The sequence below is a fragment of the Vanacampus margaritifer genome, chromosome 7 (genome assembly GCF_051991255.1).
Source record: "Vanacampus margaritifer isolate UIUO_Vmar chromosome 7, RoL_Vmar_1.0, whole genome shotgun sequence".
NCBI classification, from domain to species: domain Eukaryota; kingdom Metazoa; phylum Chordata; class Actinopteri; order Syngnathiformes; family Syngnathidae; genus Vanacampus; species Vanacampus margaritifer.
In genome coordinates, this window is record NC_135438.1 from 21,604,682 (window position 1) to 21,624,727 (window position 20,046).

Consider the following 20,046-nt stretch of genomic DNA (forward strand, 5'->3'; position numbering starts at 1 on the left):
CTCGCAAGCAAAAGTCATGAAAAATGCACACACAAAATTTAAAAAGACTTGTGAAAATGACGAATATGTCATGAATATTTTTTATACAAATGTCTCCCCATAGTCAACCCAAGGACCACATGAGTAGCCTGGAGCGGGCCTGTTCTGAAAATAGCTCAACAATGACGGCGCATTGTAATTTTCTAGGAATGTTGTACAAGTGCTCATTTGAAAATGTACACACTGGCGGAGATTTAAGGTAAATTGAGCACATTTGTTATCTCAACTCATCTTTATATATTCAGAAGTGTGTATCAAACTGGTAGCCCTTAGCATTAATCAGTACCCAATAAGTAGCAGTCACTTTGAAAAAGGTTGGTGACCCATGTCCTACAATGCATCAGCTTAGCTACTAAAAGTTTACTGTGTGTGTGTGTGCGACACAGAATAACAAAAGGGCATTTCATTATTCCTGTTTGAAAATTCATGACAGGCTTTACTTGGTAGAAGTTCAACCATTTGCATATTTTAAAGGGCGTGTTTGTTTGTGGAAAAGCATAAACACAAACAGTAAATACAGTAAATTTTGTCCTTTGTTTTCTTGTATTATTAACTAATTGTGAATGCCGCTCAAATTAGGATAGAATTGGATTCCACAAAGAGAGTATACAGTAATCACAGAGCCAAAAATGTTCATTTTTCATTTGGCAGAATTAAGGATTTTTAAGACCGAATAGTTTATTGTTAAATGCGTATCACTTCATTTCAACTGATCACAAAGAAGAGCACAAGCCGTTTATATACTTAAAATAAGATTAGTTGAGTTAGCAACAGGTTCAGTTCCTTCCAAAAGTGTTGAAATGGCAAGGTCAGTGTCTTTGTTTTGTTGTATACTGAAGAAATTGGGTTTCAGATCAAAAGACGAATACAAGACAGAAGGTTAGAATTCCAACTTCTATTTTATGGTATTTACATCTAGATGCCTTAAACAACTCGGGATAGAGCACGTTTTGTTTGAAGCCACCAACATATGCAGTGAGCAAAAGTATGGGAACAGACATTACTAAATGACCTTCAAGTGAATACACTTGACATTTGGTAGCATAACTCTTGCTTGCAATAACTGCATCAAGCCTGCGACCCACTGATTTCACCAGACTTTTGCATTCTTTATTTTACATGCTTTTTTTTTTTAAAGGCCTTTAATGCAGCCTCTTTCAGTTTTTGTTTGTTTCTGGGGCTTTCTCCCTACAGTCTTTTATTCAGGAGGTAAAATGCATGCTCTATTGGGTTAAGGTCCAGAGATTGACTCGGCCAGTCAAAAACCTTCCTGACGAAGTCCTTTGTTGTGTTAGCAGTGTGTTTTGGGTAGGGCTGTCACAATCGATTATTTTTAGAATCAATTATTCTATCGATTATTCCATCGATTAATCATATATTTATGTCTAATTGCTGTTTATTAACCAATTATTGTTGATTCTTTAGTATTTTTTAGTGATTAAAAACCAACAACACATCAATTCAGCATTAGGAATTTATGTTGTACTTACCAACCTTTTTGAAACAAATTCAGTCACAGGTTTGGTCATTGTTTTCCATAGTAAAAGTAAATGTTTGCAAATGTCTTATTTTTATTAAATGCAAAAGATAATCAGTCTACTCTGATGAAGAACTACAGAAATCAGAGAATAATTACTGTTGAGAGACTGAAATTGGAGGATTTGGACAATTTTAATTTAAACAATGGCTCTGAACAATTACTCGATTAGTAAAATAGTTGTCGATTAATTTGATAATCGATTAATCAATTAATTTTACCAGCTCTAGTTTTGGGTCATTGCCTTGTTGCATGATGAAACTTGTCACAAGTTTAGTTTGGATTTTTCCGTCATTTGCCAGACAAAATGGTTTTGTCGACTTCAGAATTCATTCTGCTGCTAATATCATGAGTTACATCATCAATAAAGACTTGTGACCCCATTCCAGAAGCAGCCATGAAAGCCCAAGACCATAATCCACAGATGAGCTAGTGTGTTTTGGACCATAAGCATAAGAGTTTTCCTTTCTCCATTTTTCCATCACTGTCGAGAGGTAATTCTTGGTCTCATCAATCTCAATCTCACACTCTCCTTCTCTTAATTTTTGATCAATCCATATCAATTTCACACTGTTTTACCATTTAATTTAAGTGTGATATTGAAAAAATAAATAAATAAAATACTACCGCTGTAAGCCCCACTTATTTCCAATCAAACCATGGCCATTTGAAATTTAGGCCACACCCACTTCCAGTTTAGGTCACGCCCCCTCCAAATACAGATGCAGATAAATTAGATGGTTGAATAGATACAGATAGGGAGAAATAAATGCTGGACTTCTTAACTTCTGTCTCATATGTATCTTTTGTTCTGAAACCCGAATGTCTTCAGTCGACGACAAAAACAATTGAATTGACCTTGCACTTCCAATGCTTTTGGAGGAGATTGTATACAAACAAATATTAGTTTGTCCAACAGTTCTAAAATGTTAAAGACGGTGCGGTCATATCTGTAGTAAAAGACTACAGCAAAACAGCTAGTGCAGTTTCAGCAGGTTGATCGTTTAAATCAACCTAAGGCCAGCGATTGCTAGTATTGTTAGTCATGCAAGCAGTTCAACAGGCTGAAAGCCCAACTGCGCTCAGGGCATCGGGACTGCCCTGGCCAGCTGCCATGGAGGTCAAGTTAGCAGCCAAAAAGCAGGAATGACGACGGGGTAGTGCTAAAGGAAGAGAGGCAACCACTGCGCCACTTACAAACTCTGCACGTCACAGCAAGCCGTTCTTCACAGGAAGAAGATAGAGCGGTGGGAGGAAGAGGACAAGAAAGAACAGGAATGCGTTGGAAGGAAAAAAAAAAAAAGAATTTCAAATAAAAAGTCTGGGAAAGGAAAGCAGCATCCTCATTTCAATACTCAGGGCTGATAATATATATATATATATATATATATATATATATATATATATATATATATATTTTATAGTGGGGGGACGGGAAGATTTGATTTGAACTTATTCTAGAATTGAGGTTCAATCATTTCAATTCAAAAGTGTTTTGTGGCCATCTGGATGAGTGACCAACCTGAAGTCCTCAGAGCCCAAAACCTCGGTGTAGTACATGACTTTACACTTGTGCGAGGAGACTTGCAGTGTGGCCAGCACATCATCTACTCGAGGCAGATTAGTGGCCGAGCAAGCCGGCATGCTGTGGAACTTCCACTGGAGGATGTAGAAACCTGGCCAGCGTGTAATATGGGAGCCCTAAACAAACAAAAAAAAAGGTGTGCGTCACAACAAATGTCTTGCCAGATGAACCAAATCAATGATTTACTTCCTTTACAGTATATTCTCAAAACCTCACCTGCACACTTTCTCCTTCCTTGCAGGTTAGAGGGGACTCTACCATGCTGTAATCTAGCCCCAGCGTCCATGACTTGTCTATGAGCTGCACATTGTTGCCACCTGGGGAGGTGATCCCGTGCGCTCCCAGTGGGTCTTTACGGGGTGCTTGTGGCGCCCGCTTGGAGTGGTAGATGTTGAAAACCACATCACCTTTACACACGTCAAAGTCCCAGGTGATGACCGAGGAGGCGTCAATGATCTCAATCAGAAGCTGGACATTAAAGAACAAGAAATAGTCATAAAAAGCTTGAATTTATATAGCACCTTTCAAGGGTCCGAAGGTCACAACAGTATTTGCTAGGGTTGCTTGATTAAGGAAAAAATAATAGTAGGGGTGGGCGATCCTGCAAAAATTGAATATCACGATTTTTTAATTATAAAATCACGATTTTTATTTTTTAAATTAATATGAAATAGAAATTAAATTTGAGTAGTATTGAATAAATACGAGGCTAGTACGGCTACACTTGTTAGTTTGTGAAAATGAACACTATAATAATAAATACCTTGTGTAAAGAAAAATATACATTTTACAAAAATCACAGTTCTGTTTTCAAGTAGTGTACTGAATTCAAAACAGCGAATGTCTTAAAGTAAACACAACTTGGCTGGTAAAGTCATGATAATTTTTTTTTTTTTTAAAAAGAGTAAAGAGGAGCATGTAATTACAAAGTTAAAACACACTGCTAAGTAAAAAGCACCTTTTATAAATAAAGGTCAATGCTATAACAAGTCGCGGGTTATGTAGTTTCCTATGGTCTGAACGGGCCTTGAATGCAACACAGACTTATTTTTTTCTTTTTTTTTGCGAATACGCACGTTAGCGTGTTGTTTTCTGGCATAGACGGGTAGCTTTTGCAAATTGGCATTGAGGTGTTAGTTTGCCGCTTGGCCTGATCATTTCACAAACGCTACAGTGGCCGCTTGTACAAAACAAAACAAAACTGCACATTTTTTACGCCACTATTTTGCTACAATTTGCAAACATGTGAGGAATGGCGGTGTTTGGGGAAAAAGTCGATAACTTACGACTTGGCAGCTCGGACCGCGGATCCAATGTTATACGGCGTGAGTTTGGTAAACGCTTCTGTGACGGTTTGCTATTTTGGTATGAGCTGTTGTCGCTGCTAGTTATTATCTTGGCTCTTATTGTACTGTGCGGGACACTGACGGTTCAGGTGATGGAAGTTCGTAGTGATGCCATAGCTTGTCTTCATCCTCGCCTTGCACGCCACACTGATTGGCTGTCAAATAGGGACAGGCGGCATGGCTGTCTTTTTCAGCCAGCGGCTGACGGTCAAATTGTGCTGAATTGCTTTACGTTGTGATCAGACGATTCCACAGAAATGAGAGATCGTGAGCCCTGCATTTCGTCACACGAGCTAATATCGCCCACCCCTATTGGTAGCTATTGTAAGCATGTCTTATAAACCACCCATCCAGCAATCTGCCACTTGTGCAAAATTACAACTCACAAAAACATTTGGATATAACAGACCATAAGAACAACAGCTTTGTCCAGCTAATCCAGAAGATAAAACTCGATTTCAAGATTTAGCAAATTTTCAACAATTCGATTTTTAAAATGATGATGCACGAAAATGTTTAAACATTTAAAAATATTAAGACAAATTTAAAAAGAAAAAAAAGAAACACTTTAATTTTGTAAGTTCTTTTTGGACCAAACAGAATTTAATATATATATATATATATATATATATATATATATATATATATATATATATATATATATATATATATATATATATATATATATATATATATATATATATATATATAATTTATGATATTTATTTATTTATTTATGTTGGCAAAAACTTGAAGTTGGACTCCAGCATGTGCACTGTGCAGTAAGACGATCATTTATTTATTTGGTACAGAACAAGAAAATGTTTAAACATAAAAAAATATATATATTAAGACAAATACAATTCTTTGAAACACTATAATTATGCAAGTTCCTTTTAGACGAAACAAAATTTATTACATTAGCCATAAAAAAAAAAGGTGCAAATGTATACATTTTAACAACTAAAAAATTATTCTTAATAATCTTTTTTTACGATTATGCTGATTTTGTAAATGAAATAATTTAAAATGTTATTCAACTTTGATTATTTGCACAGCCCTAATATTTGCCATTATGACAATTATGTAACATACATCTGGAAGGCTACAGTGACAATTTTCTTTTCTTTGGTCAAATCGTGTTTGTAGGCATACCCTAATATGCCAAATAAGAATGTCCCATGCCAGAAATAAAAAGGTGCATGTACAAGTTTCAACCACTAGATGGCAGACTTTTCAACAAAACATAATCTCTGAGGCATGGTTGACTGCTCTTGTCTTGTCCTGGCCTACATATCAATTAAGTGTCACTGCTTTCATCCTCTTGTTCTGCATGTGTTACTAAATCTCACCTCATGTGGAGCTCCTTTGAAGATGCTGGCGCTTTGGTAGATTGTCTCGGTCCACAAACGTACATCTTCATTCTCAAGCTCCTCTGCAGTGCGGTACATGGACTTTGGGACCAAGCCTCCCTCAGGTACCTCACACTATAGCGAGAGCGAGAGAGCGAGAGAGCGAGAGAGCGAGAGAGCGAGAGAGCGAGAGAGCGAGAGAGAGACAGAGCGAGAGCGAGAGAGAGACAGAGCGAGAGCGAGAGAGAGAGAGAGCGCGTGTGCAATCACACATAAAATGAGGTCAGTAAAGGGGATCTCAGAATTTAATCATGTTCTTTAACATACATGCGTGATTCGACACTCACCATACACTCGCCGCCCAGGAAGTCAGGGATAATCTCCTTGTCTATGTAGTCCACCAGTCCGCCGGGGCCCTGGTAATCGTTTCCTGCATAGATTAGGAACTTCTTGCGGGTGTTTTCGTCAATGAACGGACTCACCTAAAGTCATGAAACATCAAAATGTTTATCAGGTTACATGTTGACTAAACTGGCTGATTATAGATGGGGGAGAGGGCAGGACTTGCAGAGAATAGTCACTAATGTGTTCCCCAAAAGGCTGTTTTAGCAGCTTCCCAACACACAATATTGTTTATTTTTACTTTATTGAAACACTATGTCTTCTTTTTAGTGATAGACCGATGTTTTTTCCGAGGTCGATACCGATACAGATTATTAGCCGCCAAGGAGGCTGATAACATATTTCAAGCAGATATTAATTTGCATTAAAATATTAGCGTTAAAAAAAAAAAGCTTCTTCTTTCAAACTATATCGACAGATTTGGTTTAAAAACTTATAACAAAAATTGCAGAGAGTTTCCAGGGTCATCAGCATGTGTTAAGATAAAGTAAAAACTAAGCAAGTAAATAGATCCCTACTGTAAATAAAGTTTTCCAAAATTTCTCTTTTTTTTTTGGGTGTAATTTTTAAGAATAAAAAGTGTAGGAGTTCTTATTGGAAATTTAAATAGATCCACAAATGAAAAGTTCCCTGCATCTCACTGAGCAACAAATGCATGCAAATGTAACTCATTTGGGGTTTTTGTTAAATGTTTCAAAAGATCTTCACAGTGAAGCATTGTCTGAATATGTTCCAAATGTGTTTACGACAAGTAAAAACTGTCGTTAGCAAGCATTCACCGCTCAATGAGATACCAACTTTATTAGCCTTCAGATTCATAAAAAGGCCGATGGCAATATTTGTCAAAATGCCAAATAACAGCACTAATCTGCGCGGCCGGAAATTGGCCTATCCCTACTTCTTTTACACGCTTGCTCAAAGTAGCTACACTCAAACACATTAGCTGTGTAGGAGTGTTTTTTAAATGACAATGTAGAACAATGAGCTTTATACTGTGTCAGTGTTTGAAATTAATGGTGGCTCAAACACCTGAAACTGATTTGAAAGCCATAAATATGAGCTCATATAAAAGCTGAATCTGAGAGCCAGCGGTCACCAGTGCTCACCAGAGTCCAAAGCACTGGGAAGACTCTGGGAGCTCTCAAGATAAGCAGCCGGCCCAGCGTTTCTGGATAGTTGGCCTCCACAACCTCGATAATCCTCAACAGAGCCTTGACTCCTGGCCGCCACAGGTGACGCATGTTGAGACCCTCCAGATCCACCAGACATGTCCAGCAACTGAGCAGAAGAGGAGACCACAAACATACAAAACACAAACCGATAAGTGACCATTTAGAGTCTGTCACTGCAAAGTGTGCTTGAAGTGTCACCACAGCAATGCATACTAATTCTAGACTCCCTCTACATCCTCTTGTGTGGCTCGCGGCCAGCGTAGCGCAACAGCTATTCATAGTTGATGTGCCATCCTGTATGGCTCAGTTCCCTGCCCCCACCTACTGCTCAACGATACCATCTCCATTCCTTCCCCTCACTCTTCCCACCATGGACTGCAGCAATACACAAGCCAACATACTTTAATGTCTTCATTCTGCTCCCTCATAGCGTGCATGCCTACTATGGAAGCGAACATAAAAAGCCAACAACATGTGGTTTGATGGTGAAATGTTAAGTGGCACCTATTACATTCTAGAAAGTAAATTTGACTCGCATACTTGGTGTTATAAGTCCACATTTGCACTCAGTTTACCTGATGGGACGGCCAAACACCTTTGTGTTCTCTTCGCAGCGTCTCAGACCCTCCTCATTGATAGACAGCACCTAAAAATCAACAGAACCACAAACTTATTTCAAGAATTTAGCAACTCCCTAGTTTGATTTGAGTGATTTACGCTGAGTGCATTTTAAGTGCACTATTTATATAGCAACTGTGTGTATGCCCTGCTTTTAAAGCACTTGACTCCTTTAAGACAATGGACCTTGATTACCTAACATGAATGGTTTACATCAAGACTTAATATGTACTTTCATGCGAACAGTTAATGTGACGTAACTACTGTGCATACATGTCTAAGCAGAGATTCTTCTCCAAGAGCTCGGACCAGTCCTTTGGTGTCCATCTGGCCAAGTCTCAGGACGTACAAAGGCCGGCCATCTAGAAGATACAAAATAGAATAATAAACACTTCAATGACTTGTAGCAATCTTAAGAGTCTACTGGGTTGTATATTAAACTGCTCAGAATCCTTATAGTCACTTGCTCTTCTGTTATGTAGACAATAAGAATCCCTGTATTATTTGTTCGTTTTTTCCAAACAAAATAGGAAGCAAAAAACTAAACAAAAAAATGGCTTGTTTTCACAATATTCACTCCAAAAGCCAAAATGAAGAAAACTGAGAAGCACTCGTTTTCTGATTTTGTGCACAAATGGAAAATGGGAAAAACGATTTAGATGTTTCATCCAGTTTAGATATTTTCGCTTGCCGCAAATTGTGTGACCAGGAAGTGATTTTTTGTTTGTTTTATCTGACTCGTGGCTTGACCTTGTCGGTGGTCATGTCTTCTTGGCCTCAGAGTTACCCTCGCTGAAGAGCACATAAACATCCATTTCTGCAATTCGTAGTGTACACTCTCTGATCTATATATATTACTGGATAGCCGATAGCCCATGCAAGCCGCTGAAGCCACAAGGCGGCCATCTTACCACTCCCATCCTGCGAGCAGACTATTATAAAATATACATATATGTACAGATTAGACATATGCAGCTCGTAAACTGTTAGTATAGGGCCGGGGGGCGGGGGTGGTGGTTGGTTGGCGGGGTGGTCACTATTGTTTAACAAGTGGATAGTATGTGCTGCTTTGAAGACCCCCTTTTTCTTTTATTGATTATCCAGTGATATATACAGATCAGTGCACGACCACGAGGCAGATTTAAAAACAAAAACAAAAAAAAAACACTTCCTGGTCAGCGTCAAGTGAAAATATCCAAACTGGATCAAGCGTCCAAATCGCCTGTTGTCCATTTTTCCCATTTTACATTTGTGCACAAAATTGGAAATTTTCTTCATTTTGGTTTTTGGAACGAATATTGAGAATACAAATCATTTTTTTTGTTTTTGCACCTTCCGTTTTGTTGGGAAAATCGACTGAACGAATAATACACGGATTAATAAGAGCCGGGAAAAGACTTTTGTTCCATTTATCCTTCACAACTATTGAAATATAAACACTATTTGCACACTCCTCTGGGAAAATAAATACAAGTACAAAAACAAACTTTACACAGGATGTGACAGCGTGTACCAAAGCCAAGAACATGTTAATGTCAGTGTAACCAAGCTGAAATATGTATGCACGGTTACGTCACTTTTGTTCTGAATGGCTGTGAAAAAAAATACCTTTTGAGTTCATTATCATGTAACTTGAGTCCGAAGGAAACCCAAGAGCAAAGATCTAAGCGATCTTGTCTAGCTTTGCAAGACTAGCCGGCATAAATCATGTATGTGTAAAGCCATCTAAACAGCCAGGGTGTGTAACGCAGGTACATGTTTCAACCTACCTCGATCATGATGGTGCCAGCCCCCTGTGTAGTAGTCCTGAAGGACTTGTGGTGAACTCCATGTCTCAAGAAGATAGTCTACTTGGTGCTGCTTCCTCCAGGTCAGCGACTGGCACAAAATTTCACGAGCCTTGTCCATGTTGAAATCCCTGGCCCGCAAGAATCGCAAGATGTGTTCATCCTTGGGAATCTGAAATGAAGATAGTAAGAAATTCTAAAACAATGGATTAAAATGTAAATTAACTTGTGTTTCGGACAACGGTATGAACTACCTTTCCCTTGTGGGTCTCCTGTAGCCATTTCCGAAGTCTGATTAGACAGCTCTCCTGCAGGGGTGTAAGGTCGCCAAGGTAGCGTTTGATATAATCAGCATCCAATTTATCTGCAAAAACAAAACAAACAAATCCCACCTCAAATTCATAATTGACATCACGTGTCTAATTACAATTCACAGAAAGCTCCAATTCAATTATTGTGAATGGACTAATTTCCCACTCATCAGCTGAACAGACCTTCTGGTGTGCCAGACAAAATCTCAGTTAAACTTTCTGCTTGAAGGCCAGCGCCGTCTTGCTTGGCATCCTGTGAGCTGCTGTCCGTGGCATCAGTAGCCAGTGGGATGGGAACAGCGGCTGTGACGGGGATCTTGGGGTCAGCAGGTGGGCTGATAAAGAGACTGATTGGTCTGGTGGGAGGCAGGGGAAGACAGGTCGGACTCCATCGTGACACATGAGTGATCCCCTCATCTTCTAGCTCCTTTAGGTAGTACTCTATGATTTCCTTTCCCTGCAAGTAGAATAAAATAAAAGTTAGAGTTAGGATGGTACAAAAAGCCGAGCAACGAGTGAAATAATGAAATTGCCTTCTCTGGGTCTAGCAGAGGACTAATATGTCCCTCATGTACATTATTCAACGGCGGAATTATATGTTTTTTATGTGTGTTTTTTTATGCTAGAGCATACAGAAGGCTTTGATGCAGCCTCTGAACTGGAGAACGCTTGAAGCAATGGTAGTTGGCAGCAGAGTATAAGAGATCAACCAGGGCCATGTTGCAAAAAGTTCCCCCACTGTTTTAAACTGATTTGTGAATAATGATGAAACTTAGCTGTATTCTAATGCTAATTGCTACAAAACGGAAACAGATATAAATATATATTTTTTTCCTGATGAAAGAAGAGACTAATCTTTGTTTTGGTAGGTTCCATGTTTTTATAGCAATAGAACACAATATTCTGTGGGCTTTACAAAATCAGTCAAAATCCAGTAAAACAGCCGGGAGCGAAAAGGGTTGCTTCAGTGAAAATAGCTGAGAGTAAACGAGTTAATGTAAGCCTATAGAAACAGAAATAACAATTGTAAATCTACCTAAATGCACATTCTGGAACATCAGATCTATCGCTCAGATATATAACCCAAGCACATTTATACATCCTCGGTGACGAACTGCATCTATGCAGCATCAAGAAGTTGCTAAATGACATTCTGGAAAAAAAATAACACAAACACCTTTTTGATGCTGCTGGCATATTGCTTCATTGCAATCTTTTCCACTGTGCTCTCAAAGCCAAAGAAAGACTTGATGTCCAGACTGGCTGACTGCTCAAAACACGTCCAGTCTTCATTCTCAGGGTGAACCTGGAAAATGTGAGAACATGCTGCATCATACTGTACACATGAGCAATAAAGGGGGCTTTGCCACTATTGTAACAATGGGTCACTTGACTTCACTAGAACAGGATGCACAAAGAGAAATATGTGCACTGCACAGTGAGATGAAGTGTGCTTGTGTCAGCCTATCCATATAAAAATAGCAGGCTTTTACAAATGAAAAGTTCTGAGGTTAAAATAAAGGTCAAACTCCTGTGAATGTACTTGGGTAAGGGTATGCATTCAGTGAACATTTTGGTCATAGATTTCCTCTTATGTGAAAAGACACTGGGAGGCACTGAGGCAGAATTTTAAACTAGTGGATCGCAAATCATATGCAAAGAATTACATTATTTTGTTATTGTATAGCCAACAGCAAATTCTGGCAGTTTTGTAATAGATTTAAGTTGACAGTGTTTAATATTATTCAAAAATAATAATAATTGAACACAGGATACCATTTTGTAAAAAGTCAAGGGGAAAATGCAAGACACTGTGCTGGTAGCTTCATCCCCCTTGGCAACGAAAACATTTCCGCTTTAGCCAGGTCCATTAGCGTTGTCTAATTAGGCTGTCTAGCTGAGTTACTCTTAATACTGTGAGTTAACGTGCACAATAAGAACCTTGGTGGTGCCTTGGAGCTAAAATTAGAGCCCTGGGTGCTAATACAATGTGCTTGACCTGTTTAACTCAGTGCACCTATGCATGCTCATTCATTGATTAGTAGATTTGAAGTCATAGCAAACAGTGGATGGTGGGCCTGTTTAGAATAGATATACAGATTTCAGATCACTATTACAGAGCTTTTAGCCAGGATCAAGCGGAAATTGTGAATTTCCTAAAGGCATCAAATGTGTAAACCACCAGGTTATGAAGGCAGAATGTACACTAATATGTAGAGGAGCATGTGGAAATACCGAATAGCAGCAAATTTCATGGATGATGACCCTATTGGAGAAGGTCTCATTATGTGATTCTATGTGAAGTGTCCGCTCCTTTCGGTTAAGTGTGTTTTTCTGGATGAAGTAGACATAGTCCACACCAGCAATCTGCAGACACAAACAATCATTATAGCTTCAAAAGTATTGCCAATGCACTGAACGACAAACTACAAAGTAGTTATTTGAAAAGATTGTAAGTTGACCACAGTCCATTGAACTTTGAGTGTCAATTTGTGGTAACGTGATTGGTAGATTACCCGTTTAAGAAGGCGTGGAGCATCCACATCAAGGGCACAGCGCCGCTCGACCCTATGAGTGGATCTATCCTCACTTGTCTCTTCATCCACCACATCACTTGCCACAAACATGGGAATAAGGTGACATGTAGGAAACCGGCGTTCATAGGCCTGGAATAAGAAAGAGGTGTAATCAAATGGTTAGGAATTAAATAGAGCACATCTTATTTCCCCTCATTACATTCAAGGGTCAGATGACTGAAATATATTGCTTATTGATGTCTGAGATAGCAGATGAAAAAGTAACAATTATATTACTTTACGCAACATAATCATCGTTGAATCATCATTAATATAGTTTTCAGCACGCCTCCAAACACAAGGTCACTCGATCACTATCCCTGTCATTCAGAGGCGGAAAATCCAGGTCCAGATAATTAAAAAAATCTTGCCACAGTTTGGCTTTAGCCTCAGGTGCTAGTTAGCTAGCTTCCTAGCTAGCTCCCATGGTGCTTGTTTACCTGCCAGGGAGGGAGCTAGCTAGCTCCCATGATGCTTGTTTACCTGCTAGGGAGGGAGCTAGCTAGCTCCCATGATGCTTGTTTACCTGCTAGGGAGCTAGCTAGCTAGCACTAGGAGCTAAAGCCAAAGTGTGGCAGGGTTTTTACTTTCTGGACCTGGATTTGCCACCTCTGCCGTCATCCTTGCTTGTACACGCCCAATCCCCCACACGTTCATTCAATCACAGACACTGGCTTAGGTATTTACATTCGGACACCATCATTGCCTCGCACACTCAGAAACTGTAGAACTCTGACTCCACACACACAGCAGTCAGTGCTTCATGAAAATGCCAGATGATGGTAGATTCCTGCCTCAATTGCTTAAAGCCTGAAATTTTACAACAAAAACAACCCCTTTGAGTCACTGTGGAAACTAGTAGAGACGCTTGTGCATACTATATAATTAATTGGGATACATGATTTGGTATCAGTTGTTATAAGGGCCAAATGGATCAGTGGTTGAGTGGTCTTCCCCCCCAACCCAGCGGTTGCGGGTTCAATCCCTGGCCCTTGTGAGCATATTCAAGTGTCCTTGAGGAAGGTACTGAACCCCCCTGATGCTGCACTATTAGTAGAAGCCAGTGTGAAACGCTTTGAGTGCTTTAATGCGTGGTAAAGTGCCATACAAGTGAAAGACCACCATTGTGCCTTTTCTGGAAATAAGATAGAGGAAAGCAGAAACATCATGTGAGAAATTCTTGTGATACTACAACAATTACAGCAATATTAGGACTGACTCGTGAGGATCAAGCTACAATGATCTAGGCCAATGGTAGTGGTAATACATAGATGCACTGTGGCAACATGGCTCAGTGGTAGAGTGGTCGTCTCCCATCCATGAGGTTGTGGGTTCGATCCTCACCCATAGTGACCATGTCGTAGTGTCCTTGAGCAAGACACTGAACCCCGATTTGCTCCCAGTGGACCTGGCAGCGGTGAATGTGAGGCATTGTAAAGCGCTATATAAAAACCAGCCAATTTACCATTTCACAGATAGTGTGCTTCATCCTGCATCACTCTCTCCACTATAATCTATTAACATCAATACAACTGGTCCACGAATATAAAATATAGGATTAACTGTGGGTTGCCAATTCATTCACTGGAGTACTCCAGTGCTGCTCCCAATTTTTGATAAATGGGGGTGGAATAAAACCATGTGGGTTGGAACAGCATGACCCACTGATGCACCTCCTGATGGTAGAAGTCAAAATAACAACTCATACTGTGGTCAATAATAAGTTTCTGTTGTACATCAGGTGACACACTATGTATCCAAACAATATCAATCAAGTAAGCATTTCTAGACCTGCCAGTGCCAAGACCGGTGAGCCAATCAGCTGCCGGATTTCCACTGTACACTGACTGAATGCTCAACTCTTGTTATTCAGCCATGATGTTCTGGAACATTGTATACAATATTTGTTCTGCTGTCAGCACAATTGCTGACTATTTACACTGCTTATCCATGGAAAAGAGAGGTCAACAAAAATGCTTTGTGCTGACATTGGCCTCAATATGGTAAAACAAGAGCTTCTTCAAAAGGCTAGGAGCCAAAAATGTTTGAACGTGAACCCTAAATTATTTACAAGCGATATTTGATGTGATATCTAACACAACACAACAAAATATGATCTTAAAGAGTTGAGATTTATTTTTTGGTGTATTAATTCAGACAGATAATAATATATATTGAACTAAAAAAACAACCTGCTGATTAACAGTGTAGCTGAGGTAAGTAAGGTTAATTTTATCTGAAGTGTTATGTATGAGAATTAAGCACAGTACAATTTCCACAATCGCAACATTGACTTCTCAGTGAAGGCTTTTGTCAGACTGAAATACATCTTTGTCGTATGTTCTCTCTCAGATTGAAATGGTACTTTTTTCAAATGGCATGTTTCAGCTTCTGCCACAAATGTTCAACTTTAGATCAGGGTTTATAGTAGACCGCTATAGAATAGTCCAATGGTTTGCTCTTAGCCATTTTTTGGTGTTTTTCGTGTTGTCTCATTATTCTGTTGCAAGTCCCATGTCCTGAAACTGAGATTGAGCTTTCTGACACTGGGCAGCACATTTCTCTCTAGAATACTATATTATATAATATTAAGGTTTCATTGCACCCTGCACAGATTCAAGAAACACTGTGCCAGGTCTAGAAAAGCAGGCCGAGAACATAGCAGAACCTCCTCCATGTTTCACAGTAGGGACAGTGTTTGTTTCTTGGTATGCATAATTTTGGCATCTGTTAACAGAGAGCTGATGTAGCTTGCCATAGATTTTGACTTTTGTCTCGTCTGTCCAGAAAACTTGTCAACATAAAGTTTGGCAAATTCCAGTGTCGCTTTTTTGGGGGGGTTTCAACAGGTGGTGTGTCGTCCTTGGTCGCTTTCAATGAAGTCCACTATAGCTCAAACAACAACGGCTGGTGTAATCTGACACTGATGTAACTTTGTAACTTGACCTTCGAGTTCACCTTTCATTTCTTTGGAGGTTCTTCTGGGCTCTTATAGGGCTGTGCAATTAATCAAAATTCAATTACAATTTCAATGATCACACTCCACAATTACAAAATCAGCATAATTGTAAAAAAAAAAAAAAAAAAAAAAAAAAAAGATTAGTACAAATTTTGAGTTGTTTGAGATGCTTAAATTTATACATTGGCAACTAGATCTGTTAAATTTAATAAATTAATCCACCACTTTTTTTTTTTAAATCACTATACGAATATGAAGTATGAAACAAACCGCTGAATGAACAGGAAATTATTCATTCAAACAATGCACAAATAATTCTGCAACATGTGCTAGACCAGAGGAATTTACACATCATTCATTCATTGGACACAATAGCTTTGTGGGCATGATTATTCAATAAGTCTAGTTTGGACCAATGTCAAAAACTACAAGTGTACACGCCAACTAACGTTTTTCTTTTCTTGTCATGGATCAGAATACTGAATTCCAACTTACTGAGCACAGCCAAAGAGACTATCCAGAATGACATCTACAAACCCAAATTAACTAGAGAGCCTGTGAGTAATGGTTCCTGGATCTTGGTTGAAGAATTTCTGAGCTTCAATGGTGCACGACAAAAAATATCAAAGCAATGCATATTACTTCATCTCTTCCTGCATACATAGAAATACTTCCCCCCCTTGCGAAACAAGCAATAGCAATATGTGAATTTGTAGAAAAATGGGATTCAGGATATCGAAGTAGAAAGAAAGGAAGTTGAGTACGTGTACAGGCCATTGTATAGCTTTAAACTATGGCATAAAAAGAACCTTTACATTTATTGAGTAGAACAGATCTCAAGTTCAGTCAAACCAGCTGAGGCCAGGTCATGATAACAACAGGCAAGAAAAATGGATATAATGGAGAATGGTGGTTTCAAGAATAGCTACAGGACAATACACACATTATTTACACAAAACTACTTCAAATTTACACTTGAGGGTGGAAGGAAGGCATTTTCCATTGTTACCTATGAAAAAGAAAATTTGCTTAGCTGTGCTTCACACAGCTGTTCTAAAACTAAAAAGGTAACTGAGAATGTGTGCTTTTAAGGTGAACTAACGAGTGCCTCTGCGGGCTATGAACTCTTATATCCTCACTAGTATTCTCCACAGAGTGACTACGGTAATATGCCACTATTTTCTTGGCATTATTTGAAGTCACACGAATTTGAAACTTGAATGTGAAGTGGCTGTTGGGTGGGTGAAAACAACGGACTTTTGTCTGAACAAATACAAGAGCCTTTAGTCTCTGCATGCCATGCCACCCGCTTCTCCTTCTTCCAGAAATTTCAATGATGCGGTCCGTATTACAAAAAACAAAAAAACTAACGAGAAGAAGGAGAGAGAAATAATATACTTGAAAAACCTACAGCGTAACAAAATCTTAAGTCCTAAATACTTGGTGAGCTTTTTATAGTGACCTGCCATTACATCAGCCTGTATTATGCAGTGCAATTTGACATCACTAAAGAACAACTTATCTTTATTATTTTACATGGTTTTGCATTACATCTCATATCATTAGATTGTGCAGGTAGCAATATTGGCTGGCCTATTTTGATTCAACTGCAGTGATGAGTGATGCAGTAGTGGCCATCTCATTTCGGTATTTATGTAGGACAAGAAAAAGGATGGCTACGTGATAATGCAATTTATATAACACATTTTTTTTGTCTAAAGTGTAACCAAAGTCATGGAAACAAATAGAAAACCTGTTATTAAAAAAAAAAAGACACGGTGAGACAATGAATCGTCTATATACTGTAACATAGATCTGAAGTGGCACACTGACGCATGACTGCAGTGCAAAGGGTGGATTGTGACTTCCGTGAGAAGTGTCATCTGCTTCCAGCACTGTGAAACAGAAAGGGGGAAGGGAGCTGCATGGGCAGCATCTCGACCTTGCAGCACAAAAAAAGGGTGAATGAGTGTGCTGTGATCAGTGAATGAAATAAGCTGCGGAACTGCCATTGGCTCCAATGAGTCACATGACTGTAGCACAGCCTTGCTGCATTCGGTTCCAAGCAGCACACAACATGATGATAAGCTCTCTCTCACTGAGGCAGATTCCAACACGCTTATATTTGGCTCACTAATCTACAAGACAAAACGTTAACACTGGTCAGTGTAGCAGCCTAATAATATATACAATACTGTCTCAAAAGAAAAAGTGCAATGCTTGCAAATAAACAGCGCACATGTACATCTCTTCAAACATCACAAGCAGGAAGGAAATCTGTTTTGGGTTGATTTCTAATCTCTAAGGAGTATCACAATGCATCATTATGAAACTCAATTTCAGATGATGAAAAGATGAAGGCAGGACACAAGCGTGTGTGGTTCTGTTAAAATTCCAAGACTCTTTCACAAACCATTTACATACTACTCAATTTGGGACTGTGAAGCGAGTGACTCACAAGCCAGCAGGTCACACACACACACACACACACACACACACATGGATAATTCAGCAACAGAAAACTAGGCTGCAGAAGTATTAACCAGACATTGCCATAAGTGGGTCAGGACACTACTCGGGGAAAAAGAGGACAGCAAGATGAGCTAGGTTAAGGAACAGTGGCTCAGTGGTAAATACAAGACAATGTGTTGTAGCCCCAATATTTAGAACACTGTGTTACGGATGACCCATATACGCACACAGGGGCATACAGTTGTGAGGAAAAATTTGCTAAATGTAGAAGAATGCAATAACAACCAAACAAGGTTTACAGGGTATGCACTCCAAAGTGCAGACATAAAGTGCAATAGATTTTCCATAAAACTTTACCAGGCCAATGATTCAAGTTAAAGTTCAGGGGGAAGGACAGTTTACAGCTACTAAAGGCTTCTACCTTACATGAGTTCCTATTTTGGAGGATGACATTCGAGTTGTATGGCTGGTGCTATACCATGATGGTTTGGTTGTTAAGTGAGAGATTGATTTAGATGACCCAAATTAGTTCAGTAAAAGGTAAAAAAAAGAAAAAGAAAAAGGGGAAAAAAAGCACAAATGGGAATAAATTCTGACAATTTAAAAATATATAACCATGTAAGCATATAAAAAAAATTGCAACAAAACATTTGAAAATAAAAATGTACACGTAACTTATGTGGAGTACGCATGTGGAGTAGGTACAAAATGTGAAAAATTCGTAAACACTGAAAAAGTAAAATGCATGTACACTTAAATATTTTTAAATTTTAAAAAATCATTTTTAAATATCGAATATTTCCTCTTGGAAATTGTATTTTTTTTCTTTAATGTCTACAATAACTTAGTTGTGCATATTGAGTACAAAAGTTTGAAAAGCATGATCGATGATAGCTCCGTACTGAAAACAGTTAAGTTGTTAGAACTCAATTAAACTGCATTGTGTTGTGCATTTACATTCTGCCAGTTTATTGGTAGCAAAGAGTTTTTAAAACTGATGCATTGTAAAAGGTATAAAAGGCTCTTGTTTACATGGGAGTGTCTGCATTACACAGAAAAGTATTAAAAATAATATAGAAACAGTCAAATCTGGTGATTGATTCTAAAATATGAACTGTATGTATAGAATGATATAACATATATTATAATCATAACATTTGTTTGCAGTACAACCACACATTTCTAAAATGCCCACTTGGTCCATGGAGCAACATTGTTGAGAAAAATATTTGACCAAGTCGCTACTGCAATACCAACGCACAAATACATCAAATTGCAAAGAGCTGACAAAGACGTTATTGTTGCTGACCCTTGCAATGATCAAAGTTGCCTATCCATGGCCCGACTGATGGAAGAGTTGCCACTTTGAAAAAAAGATTGATAAAGATAATAGATTGATTGATAATAAGGGATGTTGAATAAAACATTTTTATTCCAGACCGAAATCAGTACAATGATTTGCTCTTTGAGTACTCGCCAATCCCGAGCTCCTCGACCTCTAGTATTTTTGATATCTAAAATTTCAATTAACACAATAATTAAAGAAAGAAAGAAAATAGTGAACGAAGACCTTTTTTCTGACACAAATGGTGATTTGCCGATCTGTCAAATGGCTGCCGTAGGACTTACTTGAGATGATTTTTTGCCTTAAGTATCGGTAGCTTCCACAATACATTCAAATAAGGCAGAGGTGGGCATCGAGGGCCGCAGTCCTGCAGGTTTTGTGTGTTGCCCTTCTCCAACACAGCTGATATATGATCAGCTCATCAGCAAGCTCTGCATAAGCCTGATAACGATCCTGTTGATTGGAATCAGCTTGTGTTGGAAGTGAGAAACCTACAAAACCTGCAGGACTCCGGCCCTCGAGGACCGAGATTGCCCACCTCTGAA

General features: G+C 38.8%; 1 protein-coding gene across 3 annotated transcripts in view; it reads right to left on the bottom strand.

Moving 5' to 3' along the window:
• LOC144054941 (SEC14-like protein 1) overlaps positions 1-20,046 on the bottom strand; it is a 31,045-nt gene that overhangs the window by 3,333 nt on the left and 7,666 nt on the right. For 2 of the 3 annotated variants that reach the window (XM_077570394.1, XM_077570391.1), the window contains 14 exons: positions 12,666-12,815; positions 12,385-12,516; positions 11,327-11,455; positions 10,333-10,606; positions 10,093-10,202; positions 9,821-10,010; positions 8,325-8,413; positions 8,009-8,079; positions 7,368-7,539; positions 6,207-6,341; positions 5,860-5,994; positions 3,378-3,629; positions 3,099-3,277; positions 2,774-2,800 (listed from right to left, as the gene is read on the bottom strand). In XM_077570394.1, the coding sequence (XP_077426520.1) occupies positions 2,774-2,800; positions 3,099-3,277; positions 3,378-3,629; positions 5,860-5,994; positions 6,207-6,341; positions 7,368-7,539; positions 8,009-8,079; positions 8,325-8,413; positions 9,821-10,010; positions 10,093-10,202; positions 10,333-10,606; positions 11,327-11,455; positions 12,385-12,516; positions 12,666-12,815 (2,045 nt within the window). The remainder of the gene's footprint in view (positions 1-2,773; positions 2,801-3,098; positions 3,278-3,377; positions 3,630-5,859; positions 5,995-6,206; positions 6,342-7,367; positions 7,540-8,008; positions 8,080-8,324; positions 8,414-9,820; positions 10,011-10,092; positions 10,203-10,332; positions 10,607-11,326; positions 11,456-12,384; positions 12,517-12,665; positions 12,816-20,046) is intronic. The other variant, XM_077570393.1, reaches the window with a different exon arrangement.